Raw genomic sequence first — 18,270 nt, forward strand, 5'->3', positions numbered from 1 at the left:
CTGAGCAACTGAGCAATCAGGGAGAAGGGCCTTGGTCAGGGAGGTGACCAAGATCCCGATGGTCACTCTGACAGAGCTCTAGAGTTCCTCTGTGGAGATGGAAGAAGCTTCCAGAAGGACAACTATCTCTGCAGCACTTCACCAATCAGGCCTTTATGGTAGAGTGGCCAGACGGAAGCCACTCCTCAGTGGCCCAAGTCTAACAAAATCCATGTACACACGCTGGCAGAGGTTGTATCAGTTTCCTGCTATTCTGAGTTTCCACCCTGGACCAGTACCCTCTCTCTTTACAGAGAGCTAGTGTGCTCTTATGGTACTGTGCCATGCCAGGGGATGGTCTGTGTGGACCAATACCCTCTCTCTTTACAGAGAGCTAGTATGCTCTTATCGTACTGTGCCATGCCAGGGGATGGTCTGTGTGGTTCAATACCCTCTCTCTTTACAGAGAGCTAGTATGCTCTTATCGTACTGTGCCATGCCAGGGGATGGTCTGTGTGGTTCAATACCCTCTCTCTTTACAGAGAGCTAGTATGCTCTTATCGTACTGTGCCATGCCAGGGGATGGTCTGTGTGGACCAATACCCTCTCTCTTTACAGAGAGCTAGTATGTTCTTATGGTACTGTGCCATGCCAGGGGATGGTCTGTGTGGACCAATACCCTCTCTCTTTACAGAGAGCTAGTATGTTCTTATGGTACTGTGCCATGCCAGGGGATGGTCTGTGTGGACCAATACCCTCTCTCTTTACAGAGAGCTAGTATGTTCTTATGGTACTGTGCCATTTATTTTATTTATTTACTTTATTTTACCTTTATTTAACCAGGTAGGCAAGTTGAGAACAAGTTCTCATTTACAATTGCGACCTGGCCAAGATAAAGCAAAGCAGTTCGACAGATACAACAACACAGAGTTACACATGGAGTAAAACAAACATACAGTCAATAATAAAGTATAAACAAGTCTATATACAATGTGAGCAAATGAGGTGAGAAGGGAGGCAAAGGCAAAAAAGGCCTTGGTGGCAAGGTAAATACAATATAGCAAGTAAAACACTGGAATGGTAGTTTTGCAATGGAAGAATGTGCAAAGTAGAAATAAAAATAATGGGGTGCAAAGGAGCAAAATAAATAAATAAATTAAAAACAGTTGGGAAAGAGGTAGTTGATAGGGCTAAATTATAGGTGGGCTATGTACAGGTGCAGTAATCTGTGAGCTGCTCTGACAGTTGGTGCTTAAAGCTAGTGAGGGAGATAAGTGTTTCCAGTTTCAGAGATTTTTGTAGTTCGTTCCAGTCATTGGCAGCAGAGAACTGGAAAGAGAGGCGGCCAAAGAAAGAATTGGTTTTGGGGGTGACTAGAGAGATATACCTGCTGGAGCGTGTGCTACAGGTGGGAGATGCTATGGTGACCAGCGAGCTGAGATAAGGGGGGACTTTACCTAGCAGGGTCTTGTAGATGACATGGAGCCAGTGGGTTTGGCGACGAGTATGAAGCGAGGGCCAGCCAACGAGAGCGTACAGGTCGCAATGGTGGGTAGTATATGGGGCTTTGGTGACAAAACGGATTGCACTGTGATAGACTGCATCCAATTTGTTGAGTAGGGTATTGGAGGCTATTTTGTAAATTACATCGCCAAAGTCGAGGATTGGTAGGATGGTCAGTTTTACAAGGGTATGTTTGGCAGCATGAGTGAAGGATGCTTTGTTGCGAAATAGGAAACCAATTCTAGATTTAACTTTGGATTGGAGATGTTTGATATGGGTCTGGAAGGAGAGTTTACAGTCTAACCAGACACCTAAGTATTTGTAGTTGTCCACGTATTCTAAGTCAGAGCCGTCCAGAGTAGTGATGTTGGACAGGCGGGTAGGTGCAGGTAGCGATCGGTTGAAGAGCATGCATTTAGCCATGCCAGGGGATGGTCTGTGTGGACCAATACCCTCTCTCTTTACAGAGAGCTAGTGTGTTCTTATGGTACTGTGCCATGCCAGGGGATGGTCTGTGTGGACCAATACCCTCTCTCTTTACAGAGAGCTAGTATGCTCTTATCGTACTGTGCCATGCCAGGGGATGGTTTGTGTGGACCAATACCCTCTCTCTTTACAGAGAGCTAGTATGCTCTTATGGTACTGTGCCATGCCAGGGGATGGTCTGTGTGGACCAATACCCTCTCTCTTTACAGAGAGCTAGTATGTTCTTATGGTACTGTGCCATGCCAGGGGATGGTCTGTGTGGACCAATACCCTCTCTCTTTACAGAGAGCTAGTATGTTCTTATTGTACTGTGCCATGCCAGGGGATGGTCTGTGTGGACCAATACCCTCTCTCTTTACAGAGAGCTAGTATGCTCTTATCGTACTGTGCCATGCCAGGGGATGGTCTGTGTGGACCAATACCCTCTCTCTTTACAGAGAGCTAGTGTGCTCTTATCGTACTGTGCCATGCCAGGGGATGGTTTGTGTGGACCAATACCCTCTCTCTTTACAGAGAGCTAGTATGCTCTTATGGTACTGTGCCATGCCAGGGGATGGTCTGTGTGGACCAATACCCTCTCTCTTTACAGAGAGCTAGTATGCTCTTATGGTACTGTGCCATGCCAGGGGATGGTCTGTGTGGACCAATACCCTCTCTCTTTACAGAGAGCTAGTATGCTCTTATGGTACTGTGCCATGCCAGGGGATGGTCTGTGTGGACCAATACCCTCTCTCTTTACAGAGAGCTAGTATGCTCTTATGGTACTGTGCCATGCCAGGGGATGGTCTGTGTGGACCAATACCCTCTCTCTTTACAGAGAGCTAGTATGTTCTTATGGTACTGTGCCATGCCAGGGGATGGTCTGTGTGGACCAATACCCTCTCTCTTTACAGAGAGCTAGTATGCTCTTATGGTACTGTGCCATGCCAGGGGATGGTCTGTGTGGACCAATACCCTCTCTCTTTACAGAGAGCTAGTATGTTCTTATGGTACTGTGCCATGCCAGGGGATGGTTTGTGTGGACCAATACCCTCTCTCTTTACAGAGAGCTAGTATGTTCTTATGGTACTGTGCCATGCCAGGGGATGGTCTGTGTGGACCAATACCCTCTCTCTTTACAGAGAGCTAGTATGCTCTTATGGTACTGTGCCATGCCAGGGGATGGTCTGTGTGGACCAATACCCTCTCTCTTTACAGAGAGCTAGTATGTTCTTATGGTACTGTGCCATGCCAGGGGATGGTCTGTGTGGACCAATGCCCTCTCTCTTTACAGAGAGCTAGTATGTTCTTATGGTACTGTGCCATGCCAGGGGATGGTCTGTGTGGACCAATACCCTCTCTCTTTACAGAGAGCTAGTATGCTCTTATCGTACTGTGCCATGCCAGGGGATGGTCTGTGTGGACCAATACCCTCTCTCTTTACAGAGAGCTAGTATGTTCTTATGGTACTGTGCCATGCCAGGGGATGGTCTGTGTGGACCAATACCCTCTCTCTTTACAGAGAGCTAGTATGTTCTTATGGTACTGTGCCATGCCAGGGGATGGTCTGTGTGGACCAATACCCTCTCTCTTTACAGAGAGCTAGTATGTTCTTATGGTACTGTGCCATGCCAGGGGATGGTCTGTGTGGACCAATACCCTCTCTCTTTACAGAGAGCTAGTATGTTCTTATGGTACTGTACCATGCCAGGGGATGGTCTGTGTGGACCAATACCCTCTCTCTTTACAGAGAGCTAGTATGTTCTTATTGTACTGTGCCATGCCAGGGGATGGTCTGTGTGGACCAATACCCTCTCTCTTTACAGAGAGCTAGTATGCTCTTATCGTACTCTTATCTGTCTGTCTGTCTGTCTGTCTGTCTGTCTGTCTGTCTGTCTGTCTGTCTGTCTGTCTGTCTGTCTGTCTGTCTGTCTGTCTATCTATCTATCTATCTATATCTCTTTCTCTCTCTATCTTTATCTATCTATATCTCTTTCTCTCTCTGTCTGTCTGTCTGTCTGTCTGTCTGTCTGTCTGTCTGTCTGTCTGTCTGTCTGTCTGTCTATCTATCTATCTATCTGTCTATCTGTCTATCTGTCTATCTATCTATCTATCTATCTAGTAAACACTACACTCACACTAGTTTCAAAATAATGTACATTTCAAATGTTATATTATTGTCTGTGTACAGTGTTGTAACAATGTGCAAATAGTTGAAGTATGAAAGGGGAGATAAATAGACTGATGTTATAATGATGTTGTAATATGTTGTATTTACAATGTTGTTTGTGCTCCTCTGGTTGCCCTTTTCTCATGGCAACGGGACACACATCTGGCTGCTGGGATGGCACACTGTGTGGTATTTCTCCTAATAGTTGGAGTTTATCAAAATTGGGTTTGTTTTCAAATTATTTGTGGGTCTGTGTAATCTGAGGGAAATATGTCTCTCTAATATGGTCATACATTGGGCAGGAGGTTAGGAAGTGCAGCTCAGTTTCCACCTCATTTTGTGGGCAGTGAGCACATAGCCTGTCTTCTCTTGAGAGCCATGTCTGCCTACGGCGGCCTTTCTCAATAGCAAGGCTATGCTCACTGAGTCTGTACATAGTCAAAGCTTTCCTTAAGTTTGGGTCAGTCACAGTGGTCAGGTATTCTGTCACTGTGTACTCTCTGTTTAGGGCCAAATAGCATTCTAGTTTACTCAGTTTTCTTGTTAATTCTTTCCTATGTTTCAAGTAATCACCTTATTTTTGTTTTCTCATAATTTGGTTGGGTCTAATTGTGCTGCTGTCCTGGGGCTCTGTGGGGTCTGTTTGTGTTTGTCAACAGAGTACCAGCTTGCTTTAGGGGACTCTTTTCCAGGTGAATCTCATTCTCTTTCACTCAATTCAATTCAATTCAAGAGGGGCTTTATATGTTTACATTTAAATAAACAATTAACAAAAGTGACGAACCAAATCCATGAGGACTAATAACAACAAGAAAAACAATACTCAGTGACATTACAGTACTAATTCTATCATGATAGAGACATAGGTTCTAATGTTATTGTTCTGATTGGTCGTTCCACTGGCTGTACCTGCTGGTGTGGCAGTAAGCTATGTACTTTGCTGCAAATGTTCCATAAAAGGGGTTTTCTCCCAATAGATATGGGATTTTCTCTTTTCTCTCTCTCACTCATACAGATAAGTCATGTGAATAGGACAGCCGGGTAAGAGGGTGACAGGTCAGATTGTGTGTCCAGTGTGTGTGTGTCCAGTGTGTGTGTGTCCAGTGTGTGCGTGTCCAGTGTGTGTGTGTCCAGTGTGTGTGTGTCCAGTGTGTGCGTGTCCAGTGTGTGTGTGTCCAGTGTGTGTGTGTCCAGTGTGTGTGTGTCCAGTGTGTGCGTGTCCAGTGTGTGCGTGTCCAGTGTGTGTGTGTGTGTGTGTGTGTGTGTGTGTGTGTGTGTGTGTGTAGGCAGATAACAAGGTAACAGGTCAGGTTGTGGTTTCAGAACAATCAGAGGATCCGATCACATCAGATGAAAGATTAATTAGAGATTATTTAGATAAGAGATTAGAGTAAATTACGTAATCTATTCCCTATCTCTGTCTGTCTGTTGACCGGTCTCTCTCTCTCTTTCTCTCTCACTGCGTACCAGAGGAGGCTGGTGGGAGGAGATATAGGAGGACGGGCTCATTGTAATGCCTGGAATGGAATCAATTGAATGGAAACGTGTTTGACTCCATTGCATCCATTAGAATAGCTCCTCCCACCAGCCTCCTCTGCTACATACCCCTCTCTCTCTCTCTCTCTCTCTCTCTCTCTCTCTCTCTTTTCTTTCGGCTTTCCCCTCCCCCTCTCTCCCTCTTTTCTCTACTCCCCTCTCTATATTCTTCTCTTGTCCTTTTCTCTAGATTTATTGATGGCTATTTGGGCTGCACAACAAGGACAAACACTTCATCACTCTCGTCCCTCCCATCATTCTCTTTTTCTCTCCTTCTCTTTCTGTCTCTGGCTCTCTCCACATTGTGTCCACGCATTTCCCAGTCATTAGCCTCCACCATGTACATCTGTCTCTCTCCCCTCTCCCTCCTTCCCTCCTTTTGTTCTCTCCTTCTCTCATCCCTCTCTTTTGTTCTGTGGTATCGTTAGCCTCCACAACAAGGACAAAATGTTAATCTCTCTCTTCCCCCAGCTTCTTACCATCCTCTCTTCCCCCAGCTTCTTACCATCCTCTCTTCCCCCAGCTTCTTACCATCCTCTCTTCCCCCAGCTTCTTACCATCCTCTCTTCCCCCAGCTTCTTACCATCCTCTCTTCCCCCAGCTTCTTACCATCCTCTCTTCCCCCAGCTTCTTACCATCCTCTCTTCCCCCAGCTTCTTACCATCCTCTCTTCCCCCAGCTTCTTACCATCCTCTCTTCCCCCAGCTTCTTACCATCCTCTCTCATAGCAGCCCTTTTTTCTCACTCCAAAAGTCCTCCATAACAACAATGACTCATCCATCTCTCTCTCTCCTTCTCTCTGTCTCTCTCTCCTTCTCTCTGCTCTCTCTCTCCTTCTCTCTCCCTCTCTCTCTCTCTCTCTCTCTCTCTCCTATCTGTCGCTCTCTCTCTCTCTCTCTCTCTCTCTCTCTCTCTCTCTCTCAATTCAATTCAATTCAAGGGCTTTATTGGCATGGGAAACATGTGTTAGCATTGCCAAAGCAAGTGAGGTAGATAATATATAAAATGAATATATAAAGTGAAATAAACAATAAAAATTAACAGTAAACATCACACATACAGAAGTTTCAAAACAATAAAGACATTACAAATGTCATATTATATATATACAGTGTTTTAACAATGTACAAATGGTTAAAGGACACAAGATACAATAAATAAGCATAAATATGGGTTGTATTTACAATGGTGTTTGTTCTTCACTGGTTGCCCTTTTCTCGTGGCAACAGGTCACAAATCTTGCTGCTGTGATGGCACACTGTGGAATTTCACCCAGTAGATATGGGAGTTTACCAAAATCTCTCTCAATTCAATTCAATTCAATTCAAGGGCTTTATTGGCATGGGAAACATGTGTTAACATTGCCAAAGCAAGTGAGGTAGATAATATATAAAGTGAAAAATATAAAGTGAAAAACAATAAAAATTCTCTCTCTCTCTCCTTCTCTCGTCCCTCTCATCTCTCTTTGTCTCTCTCTTCTTCTCTCTGTCTCTCTCCTTCTCTCTCTCTCTCCTTCTCTCGTCCCTCTCATCTCTCTTTGTCTCTCTCTCCTTCTGTCATCCCTCTCTCTTTCTCTCCTACTCTCATCTCTCTATCTCGCTCCTCTCTCTCTCTGTCTCTCTCTTCTCCTACGAGTGTCCATCCCCATGCCAGTCATTGGCCTTCACAACAAGGTATTCATCCCTCCTTCCCTCCCTCTCTAATCCCACCTCCTTCTCTAATGATTACTTATCTTCTCATCCCCCTCTCTTTCTCTCTCTCCTTCTCTTCCTTTCTCTCTCTCTCCCTCTCCCTCTATTCTAGGTGTGTCCATGCCTATCCCGGTGACCGACCTTCACAACAAGGACAAGGTGTTCATGCCTCTCTAATCACTTTCTCTCTATTTTCATCCATCTCTCCTATAGGTGTGTCCATGCCTATCCCGGTGATCGGCCTTCACAACAAAGACAAGGTGTTTGTCAACGGCAGCTGTGTTCTGAACGAGGAGCGCTTCATGCTGGTTGGCTCCTTCGTGGCTTTCTTCATCCCATTGGTCATCATGGTTGTGTCCTACTGCCTCACCATACAGGTCAGAGAGTGTTTTTGATTGGCTAGTTATTTGATGTTCTGTCATTTGATTGGCTAGCCAATGTATTCCTCCAGCCTCTGATTGAATCCCATTGGTCATCATGTTAGTTTTGTAGTGCCTCACTATACAGGTCTGTCAGACAGGAAATATAACACAGACCCACTTTGTTGGTGACAACCGCAGTAGAGTCTGTGTTATGATTAACTAGCGATGTACTGGTCCATGTATTTGTCAGAAACAACTGGTCATAGGGCAGACAGGCTGGTACATCTTTAGTTGTTGCAGGGAATTATTATTATTTCACTAATAATGGTATGTCTGTCAGTGGTCCATCATGACATCACATCGTGTCTTCCCTCCCAGGTCCTCCAGCGCCAGGAGACCGTCTTCCTCTACGAGAGGAAAACTTCCTCCCAGCAGCCACTGCAGCCTCAGGCCACTCCCTCAAACCATCAGTCCCCACCTCCAAATTTCCTAGGCCTGCCCATAAACATTGAGGCTCCTCCTCCTAGCAGACAAGGAAGTCTGAGCTGCCTGAAAGGGGCGGAGCCTGACCGGCAGACCGGCCTCTTAAGCAGTTCCCCCTCGGAGAGCATCAGTATGATTCCGAGTTCGGGGGTGGCGTCCCAGCTGAGCTCTCCGGCAGGGCGTGATGCACGGGACAGTCACGGGAGGCGGGGGATGATGCAGGCGATCAAGAACGAGAGGCGGGCCTCCAAGGTGAGGATCAACTGTAGACATCTAGCAGTTTCTCCTCTTAATGTCTCTTCTCTTCCGTTTCTTTCCTTTCCATTCTGTCCTATTGCATTCCATCGCCTCTCATACACCACTCTGATCTACTCTACTCTGTTCTAGGTTCTGAGGATCTTGTTCTCCAATCTCTGTTCTAGTGTGGTCTCTGTTCTCCAATCTCTGTTCTAGTGTGGTCTCTGTTCTCCAATCTCCTCTGTTCTAGTGTGGTCTCTGTTCTCCAATCTACTCTGTTCTAGTGTGGTCTCTGTTCTCCAATCTCCTCTGTTCTAGTGTGGTCTCTGTTCTCCAATCTACTCTGTTCTAGTGTGGTCTCTGTTCTCCAATCTACTCTGTTCTAGTGTGGTCTCTGTTCTCCAATCTACTCTGTTCTAGCGTGGTCCATGTTCTCTGTTCTGTGTTGTAGGTGCTGGGGATCGTGTTCTTCCTGTTTCTGATCATGTGGTGCCCCTTCTTCATCACCAATGTCACTTACGTCCTCTGTCAGGGTTCCTGCAACGAGCCTTTATTGGCTGAGCTCCTCAACGTCTTTGTGTGGGTGGGATACATCTCCTCTGGAGTCAACCCATTGGTCTATACGTTGTTTAACAAGACATACAGAAGGGCCTTTTCCAGCTATATACGTTGTCAGTATAACACAGGGCCGATGGCAGGGGTTAGTAGTAAATCGCTAGCTGTTCCCACCATCCAGTGTCCGTCTCATGCGGTCACGCCCATATTTGGACATCATGGAGGGAATGGGAAGAAGGGAAGTGTGGACCGGAATAGCAACTGTCGGAATGGTGGTGGAGGGGGCGGGGCCGATGGTAACGGGATGATCAGAGGGGTGGAGCCTGACGATCCTACAGATGACGGGATGAGGATGGATATGGAATGCCCCGGGATGATGTCGGAATTGGAACCCAGAATGTCGGAGCTGAAGCTATCTGTCGACAGCTTCTGCCACGCTCACTTGGAGCGCACCAGCAGCGTCTGATTGGTTGATTGGATAATTGGATTACGCCAGCTCTGCGGCTCATTGGCTGATGATGGACAGGCGGACTTGAAGTAATGTGAGGGAGAGAAGGACTGTAGTGTGCATGTGTCAAATAACACCCTATTCACTGTGTAGGGCACTACCTTGAACAAAACGCCCTATTCAGGCAGCTCTCTGTAGGGCTATGGTCAACACTAGTGCACTACGTGGGGAACAGGGTCAAATTTGAGACACAGCCACAGTGGGTGGTGTGGACACTTCTGGAAGAATGTATCATGGAAGGACTTACCTTGATTCTTAACCCTTGACCTGGGTGTCATGGACTTGTACAATTTAGAACCCCACAGAAGGAGAAGAAGGAGGAGAAGGAGGAGAAGAAGGAGGAGGAAGAGAAGAAGGAGAAGGAGGAGAATAAGGAGGAGAAGGAGAATGAGAAGGAGAAGAAGAAGGAGGAGGAGAAGGAGGAGGAGAAGAAAGGAAGAGGAGAAGGAGGAGGAGGAGAAAAGAGGAGAAGGAGAAGAAAGGAGGAGGAGAAGGGGGAGGAGGAGAAGGAGGAGGAGGAGGAGGAGAAGAAAGGAGGAGGAGAAGGAGAAAGAGGAGGAGAAGGAGATGAATGAGGAGGAGGAGGAGGAGGAGAAGGAGATGGAAGAGAAGGAGGAGGAAGAGGGGAAGGAGATGGAGGAGGAGAAGGAGGAGGAGGAGGAGATGAAGACATAATTCAAAGCTGAACAGAGAGAAACTCGAGACTTCATAGTCTATGTCCTGAATGGCACCCTATTCCCTACACAGTGCACTACGTTTGATCCACTACATAGGGAATAGGGTTCCATGTCAGACGCTTCCATAGTCAAATGCAGTCTAACTTATTGTGTAATGGATCTTAGTAAAAATTCAGCACCATGGACACGACATAACAATACAACAGGTCTGAATGGAGCTTTTTCCAGTGTGTATAAAACAAGTCTATAATGGTTACTAGGGAGACTGGTAATGATGACTGGAGAAAGGAAACTATAGCCCCAATGACCGTCACAGTGCCACCTTGTGGTGAGACAGGGGGTAGCACCAAGAACCCACCTCATTGAAATGAGTAGACTGTGTAGGTAGAAGTCAATGGCCCTGACCACTGATACAGGGTCAAATTGTTGGGAGTTGGGTAACCTGATCCTAGATCTGAGGTTAGGATTGACTTATTTTAATGCTTACATGAGGGTGGATGAAGGGGTTGGAAACACTGGTCTCAGTACAATGGATCTCTCTCACACGTCATAATGTATTACCTCATACTGATGGCCACGGCAGGCAGTCCTTGAGAAGACGGATCAAACCCAGTCCAGTTCAGGATGATCAGCACTCTGAGAGTCTTTCTGGATACAGGTCTCAGAGGGATTGTCTTGGTCCCTCACCGCCAGCCTAACTCCAGGCCTTGACCAGAACATAACCCCAACCATACAGATGCCGGATCTTAATTTGAGCACTTTTTTGTTGCTGATCATTTTCCTGCTCGGCAGGAAATGCTAACTTATTGTGTACTCAAGGTTTAAAAAAAATGCTTCTAAAGTTTGTAATGTCCACTTTAAAATGTCCAGATTCGATTTGCCCTAACAAAAAAATGATTAACTCTTACAAAAAATTGTCCATTAATTATAATCCATATAATAATTCACATTTGCTATTGCTGCAGTATTATTTTCCAACTCTGTCAAACTGGCTCAAATTAAGATCCTACATTTGTAGCTGTGATCAAAACTCAACTAAAAGCATAGGCTATAACCCTATCATAGAACAAACCTCACCATAACCCAATCTACATTATATGAGTAACCCTATGGGCCTATATAACCCACATACACCCTGAAAGTTATCCCTACAACTCATACTCAACGCTGCCACAACCACAACCAAAACACCAGAGCATCTGACTGAATGTACTACCTATGACAACCTCTGACCCCTCTACACAGGTCACACACAGGTCAAATGTTTTATTTTAACACACTTTGGCTACGTCTCAAATGGCACCCTATTCCCTATATAGTGCACTACTTTTCACCAGGGACCATAGGGCTCTGATAAAAGTAGTGCCCCATGTAGGGAATAGGGTGCCATTTAAGATGCACACTGTCTAGCTCCTAAGTAAGGAAGATGGAACAATAGGCCTAACCGATCACTAGGAACGTTGGAGTTTTTTCCAGACAAAAGACAGAGGTCAATAGGACTACAGGCCCTTTGCCACGTTTGACATGAAGTTGAGCAAAAAAAACGAAACTAAAACTAATAAAGAGGAGTGCAGAGAGAAGAGGACGCCGAGAGAAAACCCCCCTGAAAGAATCGGGTTTTGGTTTGATCCGAAATCAGTTTGCGAAACCAGTTTGCTTAAACAATGTATTTTAAGCTGTATATGTGATCCGTAACCGTGTGTGTAGGATAGAGCTCTGGTCCAGGGCATTAGAGCATCCTCTTCTCAGCGTTGCCAAACTAACGCTGTGCTCGTGAAATCTCTCAAATTCGTAACTAAGGGCATACGACTGGGAAAAATCCAGTTGGAACGGCCCTCTAACTGGTAATTACCAGTGGGGAAACTCATCCATCATCCCTGAGCTACGACTTCTCCCACATGCTGACCTCTGACGTCACCTACTAAGGAAATGACCTTCATAACAGCATTTTCAGCAGCTAAATGCAACAACAAAGCATCATTTAATTTAACAAATGTAAAAAATCTCTGGATATGTTTGTTGAACATTGTAATTTGTTGACGAGCATGATGGCTGTACTTTTAGTCTACGGTTGATACAACTTGTTTGCCAATCAGCCGATTGGCGTTCTTAACTAGCTCAAAGCATGTGAACGCATTGCTGGTTGTAAACTGGTTGCTCCCAGTTTACAAGTAGTGTTTTCAGAGTTTTCCACTTGTTATGAAACCAGCATAATGCCCCGGGCCAGAGTTAGAGATCTTTTATGTGTCAACCCCCAAATCAATCTGCATTTTTTTTAGACCATTTACTTGTGAATATCCGTCAATGACACTTCTCATGTTTTTACAACTTTAGTCATCCACACGACAATGTTTTTTATTTCATTTCCGTGTGATGCTGCTATTTATTTATTATTAAAATATCATTCTAATGTGTGCACAAAGTCTCCCTTCAGCTTGATGGATGGATGGATGGATGGAGGGAGGGAGGGAGGGAGGGAGGGAGGGAGGGAGGGAGGGAGAGAGGGAGGGAGGGAGGGAGGGAGGGAGGGAGGGAGGGAGAGAGGGAGAGAGGGAGAGAGGGAGGGAGGGAGGGAGGGAGGGAGATACTCTGAGGACTGCTGTTAGTTTGTCCAATTTTAATATATGGTAATTTTGTATGTCCAAATATGAATATTCAATTACATTGAAATGAATGGGTTTTCAGGTGGTGTATAGTGCAATGTCCCTGAAAATGGTTCTCTTACATCTTAAGTGATCCAGGTTCTTCCCCCATGTTTCCCACATGTACAGAATACACTTTTAGATAATATATGACAAATTATGGGTATTATTTTATAGACCACCATAAGTCTGAATATTGATTAATTGACCCCAATGGGTCATGAAATGTAGTTTAACCAATTAATGTTGCCTAATATGGTGTGTTGTCAACAATTCAATCATATTTTTCACCAAAATAAGTATTTTTCTAAAATAATAAATGTACTCTATTTTTAGTGCACCATACTTTTTACTGACATATCAACTGCCTGGTTGAGCACATTATTTTAAAAAGTATTGCTTTTTAGCCTTTTTAACAAAACAATCTGTGACTAGTTTTCTTACAGCCGTCTGAGTGGGCAAAGTTAGAGTGCCACAACACTGAACTACAGCAACCCAAAAGGATCAAATTATGTGAATTCATGCAGGAGGGCTGGGGAAGTTGAGCTGAATATTTTTTTCATATCCACTTCTAAATCCATTGTCTAACCGGCTGCTCTACCAGACGGTTGAGAATAGGGTTAAATTACAGCATAGTTATAGGCCATATGTATGCTATTATAAAGTTGTTTGTCTAGTTATTGAGTGAAAGCCTCCCTTTTAAAGTATTGTTTGCTTGATTCCCGGCTATGTGTTGAATGTAAGCCTATGTATTCTGCGCTTGACTGATTCCCGAACCATGGACAGCGACGCAAAAATGCTCAGGAGATCTGAGCATAAACAACTGTTTGTGGTTTCAAAAACGTGTTAAATGATGGTTATAGACAGGAACGTGCACCGGTAGGGCTCAACCAGTGCCCAAGCACCTACTTTTTTGCCCTCCTATGAAAAAGTGCCGTCGCAGCCCGGTGGATGGAAGTAATTGTATTATTTACTTTTAAATGTTATTTTGATTATCTAACAAATTGCACATCAAACTAGCTAATTTCACAATCTGTTGAATCTCTGAATTCAACAGAATTCCCACACCCCCCCACCCCGCCCCAATTGCGCCTCCTCCTTCTCTGGCTGCGGGCGCTGTGCTGAGAGACATGAATACTGGTAGGTGGCTACTTCTGAGTTGCATCTGTCATTCACTGTTAAGTCATTCACTGTTAAGTCATTCACTGTTAAGTATTTCACTGTTAAGTCATTCACTGTTAAGTCTTTCACTGTTAAGTCTTTCACTGTTAAGTCATTCACTGTTAAGTCAGTCACTGTTAAGTCTTTCACTGTTAAGTCTTTAAGTCATTCACTGTTAAGTCATTCACTGTTAAGTCTTTCACTGTTAAGTCATTCACTCTTAAGTCATTCACTGTTAAGTCATTCACCGTTAAGTCTCACTGTTAAGTCTCACTGTTAATTAATTCACTGTTAAGTCATTCACTGTTAAGTCTTTAAGTCATTCACTGTTAAGTCTCACTGTTAAGTCATTCACTGTTAAGTCTCACTGTTAAGTCTTTAAGTTATTCACTCTTAAGTAATTCACTGTTAAGTCATTCACTGTTAAGTCTTTAAGTCATTCACTCTTAAGTCATTCACTGTTAAGTCATTCACTGTTAAGTCTTTAAGTCATTCACTGTTAAGTCTCACTGTTAAATCATTCACTGTTAAGTCTCACTGTTAAGTCTTTCAGTGTTAAGTCTTTAAGTCATTCACTGTTAAGGATAAATAATTATACTGCTTCTTAACAACAGGCAGATGTCAGCATATGAACAAACTCAAATCAAGTAAGAAATAGTTTGTTTCAACTGCATATCTAACTATTTAAATCATGTATATTAGGAGTCACCAGCATCAGCCTGCTTACAATGTGTGATGGTGGCTGTGGTTGTAGAAAATAAATAGGCGTATACATTTTGACACTTTGGCTACAGAGGCAGTTGGTATGTTATAAAAATATATATATGATTTGTTTTTGTTTTTAGCACCTTGACGCCTCTGTGACTGCCTGTTCTCAGTATGTAATGTGCGAATGAGTGATTTAAGCACCATGGACAGAGACAGACAGGCACGCGGTAGGTCTGGAAGAAAACAAGTGTTTGTGAAAGTTAACTACAATGCGTCACACAACAACAGTGAGTCTGTTTTCCTACAGAATAAGTTATTAGTGCTTTGATTCAGTATCAGCGTGACAATAGCCTCGGAACTGAGCAGACGTCTAGTGCCATGTATCCTAAATGTCACCAGCACTTCGTTGTCAGAGCCAGGAGAGAGCAGCATCGTTCCAATTCCAATCCTTTACAGTCCAGCCTACCGGTATGTTACAAATATGTGGCAGTAATACGCCTATGTGAATAAGTAAAGAAAGCAACAACGATCTATAGCACCAAGCCGATGCTGAAGCTTATAGAGTCGTATAGATAGGCTGCTGTCTTCAGCCCTACACAGTGAAGCGTGTGCATGCGGCTTACTCTACATGCTTCTTCCTAAATAAACCTTCTTCAGCCCTACACAGTGAAGCGTGTGCATGCGACTTACTCTACATGCTTCCTCCTAAATAAACCTTCTTCAGCCCTACACAGTGAAGCGTGTGCATGCGGCTTGCTCTACTTGCTTCCTCCTAAATAAACTTACGGAAGAACACACACATATTTAGCCTATTCCTCATCACCGTACAGTAAAACAAAACAGCGAGAGAGGCAGGGAGCGCGTGAAACATCTTGCTTATTTCGATCGAGGTTATTATAACGTGTCTCGCCGTTTTTCGGTGAAGCGCATGCGCACTAACATGTCTGGAATCTGCTGCAGCTCGCACTACAGGGCTGAAGGGTCGACGCTGCCTTGGTAACGTAACAACACACCGACTGGGCAAGAGTTGGGGACCCAGATATCCTTACATCAAAGGCTTCTTCCTCCTCATTTCCTCTCCATCCATCCCTCCGTCCCTGTTTCTCCCATCATCAGCCGAATCTGGGCGGCTGTTCCTCCGCTGTTATGGACCCGTGGATATGAAATCCAGACAGGACAGAAAAATCTACAAAAATAAGAAAGAGAAGCTACATTGGTGAGTTAAATCCCGCTTTGCTTGTCATTTGTAACGGACGGGGGGAAATAGTGAGTTTAACGTTAGCAGCAGCAACAACAGGGGAATAGCACGTTGTTATTATGGTCGTCATGCATTAGTAAGCGTGGATGTATCATTCGCTTTGCCATGGAGCAGTAGCACTTCCCGTGAGAAAATGTATACATTACAGATTCATCATGCAATGAACTCAAACAAGCATAATCCGAAACCGATTATCGTTTGATTGACACGTTCTTTTTCGCCTATTTACACTGATTGATATTTTAATGTAAATCGACACGAAAGCTCTGTTCGGGTTATCTTCCTATCTAAATTGATGTATTGATCGTGGCTGCCTATATAGATAGATAGCTCTAGGATATTTTTGTAGTATGTGGAATTGACAGTTTGCCTATGCGAAACAACTGGCCATCGTTTTAGCCTAGAACAGACTAGTAATGTAACGGCTGGTTGTGACACAGCCTGGAATCGTACCCATGTCTGGTGTGACGCCTCTAACGCCGAGATGAACTCAGGAACTAGGGTTGTGTCCAAAATGGGACCCTATTCACTATATAGTACACTACTTTTAACCAGGAAGCATAGGGGCTCTTGTCAAAAGTAGAACACTATATAGGGAATAGGATTCCATTTGGGATTTAGACAAGCAGTGACTATCAGTGTTTCACCCCCCACTGAGCACAGACATCAATACAACTTCTATTCCATGTTGGTTCAATGTAATTTGTGGAAACAACATTGATTGAACCAGTGTGTGCCCAGTTGGCGACTTGGTTCTAGGGTTTATTCCAATGATATATATATAAACCCTGGATTGCTGACGCAAGTATTGACCATTGGGAGGCTTTGAAGACACTGGTTGGCCATATTGGCTCTCCCCAGTTGGAGCAGTCCTCCATGCATTACAGTGTAGTCATTTAGCAGATGCTCTTATCCAGAGCTACTTACAGGACCAATTACGGTTAAGTGCCTTGCTCAAGGGCACCTTGGCAGATTTTTCTCATCGAGTCAGCTCTGGGATTTGAACCAGCAACCTTTTGGATACTGGCCCAATGCTCTTAACCACTAGGCTACCTACCGTGAAAACAGAATTCTACAATATTTCACTAAAATATGTATTTATGTATATATTTTTTTGTAGTGGGGACAGCAACATTAGTACACTCTGAAAAAATATTATTTAAGGAAAATGTTTTTCTACATTATTGAATTGTTTTGTTGATTATCTCACATAATATAATTGAACAGTATGCATTAAGGTGTTTGTAATAGAACAAATGTGGCAAAAATGAAGTAGACATAAAAAAAAACAATTACAATGGAGGAGGAGTACCAAGATGGCTGCATGGTGGCTTCAATGCAATGCCCCTGGGTTTATCTAGGGTTTATATACTGTACGTCATTGGTTTAGTCTAGTGTAACAGATTATTCTTGCTAGTGTCAGGCCCATAGACAATGAGTCAACAATCATTTACCGGTCACTACTGCTGTTGTTATCTCGCACTATCAAAGTCAAGTTACCGGTCACTACTGCTGTTGTTATCTCGCGCTGTCAAAGTCAAGTTACCGGTCACTACTGCTGTTGTTATCTCGCACTGTCAAAGTCAAGTTACCGGTCACTACTGCTGTTGTTATCTCACGCTGTCAAAGTCAAGTTACCGGTCACTACTGCTGTTGTTATCTCGCGCTGTCAAAGTCAAGTTACCGGTCACTACTGCTGTTGTTATCTCGCGCTGTCAAAGTCAAGTTACCGGTCACTACTGCTGTTGTTATCTCACGCTGTCAAAGTCAAGTTACCGGTCACTACTGCTGTTGTTAACTCACGCTGTCAAAGTCAAGTTACCGGTCACTACTGCTGTTGTTATCTCGCGCTGTCAAAGTCAAGTTTTCACAGTGTCAAACATTCTGTTAGAATAATGTTTTTTTGTGCTGTACGTCGTTGTACTTTTCTTCTCAATGTTGTTATTGTGTTACCAGTGTATTGAAATATTTGGCTTAGAGTTTTGTTGGTTGCTTCTCTTGAATAACCTTTTTCAAGATCTTGTATATTATGTGTGTAAATTAATGCCATATTGTTATTTTGTTATTACAGGTTAGTTACAATATACTTTGCTTGAGGGAAAGGACATTCAAACTGCTTGATATTATCTCAGTCGTTTTGTAGGCTGCCGAGACGACACTTAAACTTGACTTGGAGCTTAAAGATCTGGATTAGTGGATAGTCCAGTGAGTACAAGAGGTTGAAAAGATGTCTTTGGTTACAGTATTAAACATGTAACAGTTGAAGACAGTGATCAAACAGTCGTGTCATTATTGATTGGAGCAAATTTCTCATTTTAAATGGATGAACTGAATG

General features: G+C 43.9%; 2 protein-coding genes across 5 annotated transcripts in view; both read left to right on the top strand.

Annotated features, from left to right (window-relative positions):
- LOC110531418 (5-hydroxytryptamine receptor 2A) overlaps positions 1–12,588 on the top strand; it is a 267,870-nt gene extending 255,282 nt beyond the window's left edge. For all 3 annotated transcript variants that reach the window (XM_036987270.2, XM_090183467.1, XM_090183468.1), the window contains 3 exons: positions 7,558–7,721; positions 8,085–8,441; positions 8,878–12,588. In XM_036987270.2, the coding sequence (XP_036843165.1) occupies positions 7,558–7,721; positions 8,085–8,441; positions 8,878–9,447 (1,091 nt within the window). In that variant the 3' untranslated portion in view covers positions 9,448–12,588. The remainder of the gene's footprint in view (positions 1–7,557; positions 7,722–8,084; positions 8,442–8,877) is intronic.
- Positions 12,589–15,603: 3,015 nt separating this feature from the next.
- The window catches only part of LOC110532908 (actin-binding protein WASF3), a 97,819-nt gene continuing 95,152 nt past the window's right edge, over positions 15,604–18,270 (top strand). The window contains exon 1 of one of the 2 annotated variants that reach the window (XM_036987274.2): positions 15,604–15,893. The gene's annotated coding sequence lies outside the window, so the exon portion shown is untranslated. The remainder of the gene's footprint in view (positions 15,894–18,270) is intronic. The other variant, XM_036987273.2, reaches the window with a different exon arrangement.

This window comes from Oncorhynchus mykiss, chromosome 9 (genome assembly GCF_057628025.1).
Source record: "Oncorhynchus mykiss isolate SJ-2025 chromosome 9, ASM5762802v1, whole genome shotgun sequence".
Lineage (NCBI taxonomy): Eukaryota > Metazoa > Chordata > Actinopteri > Salmoniformes > Salmonidae > Oncorhynchus > Oncorhynchus mykiss.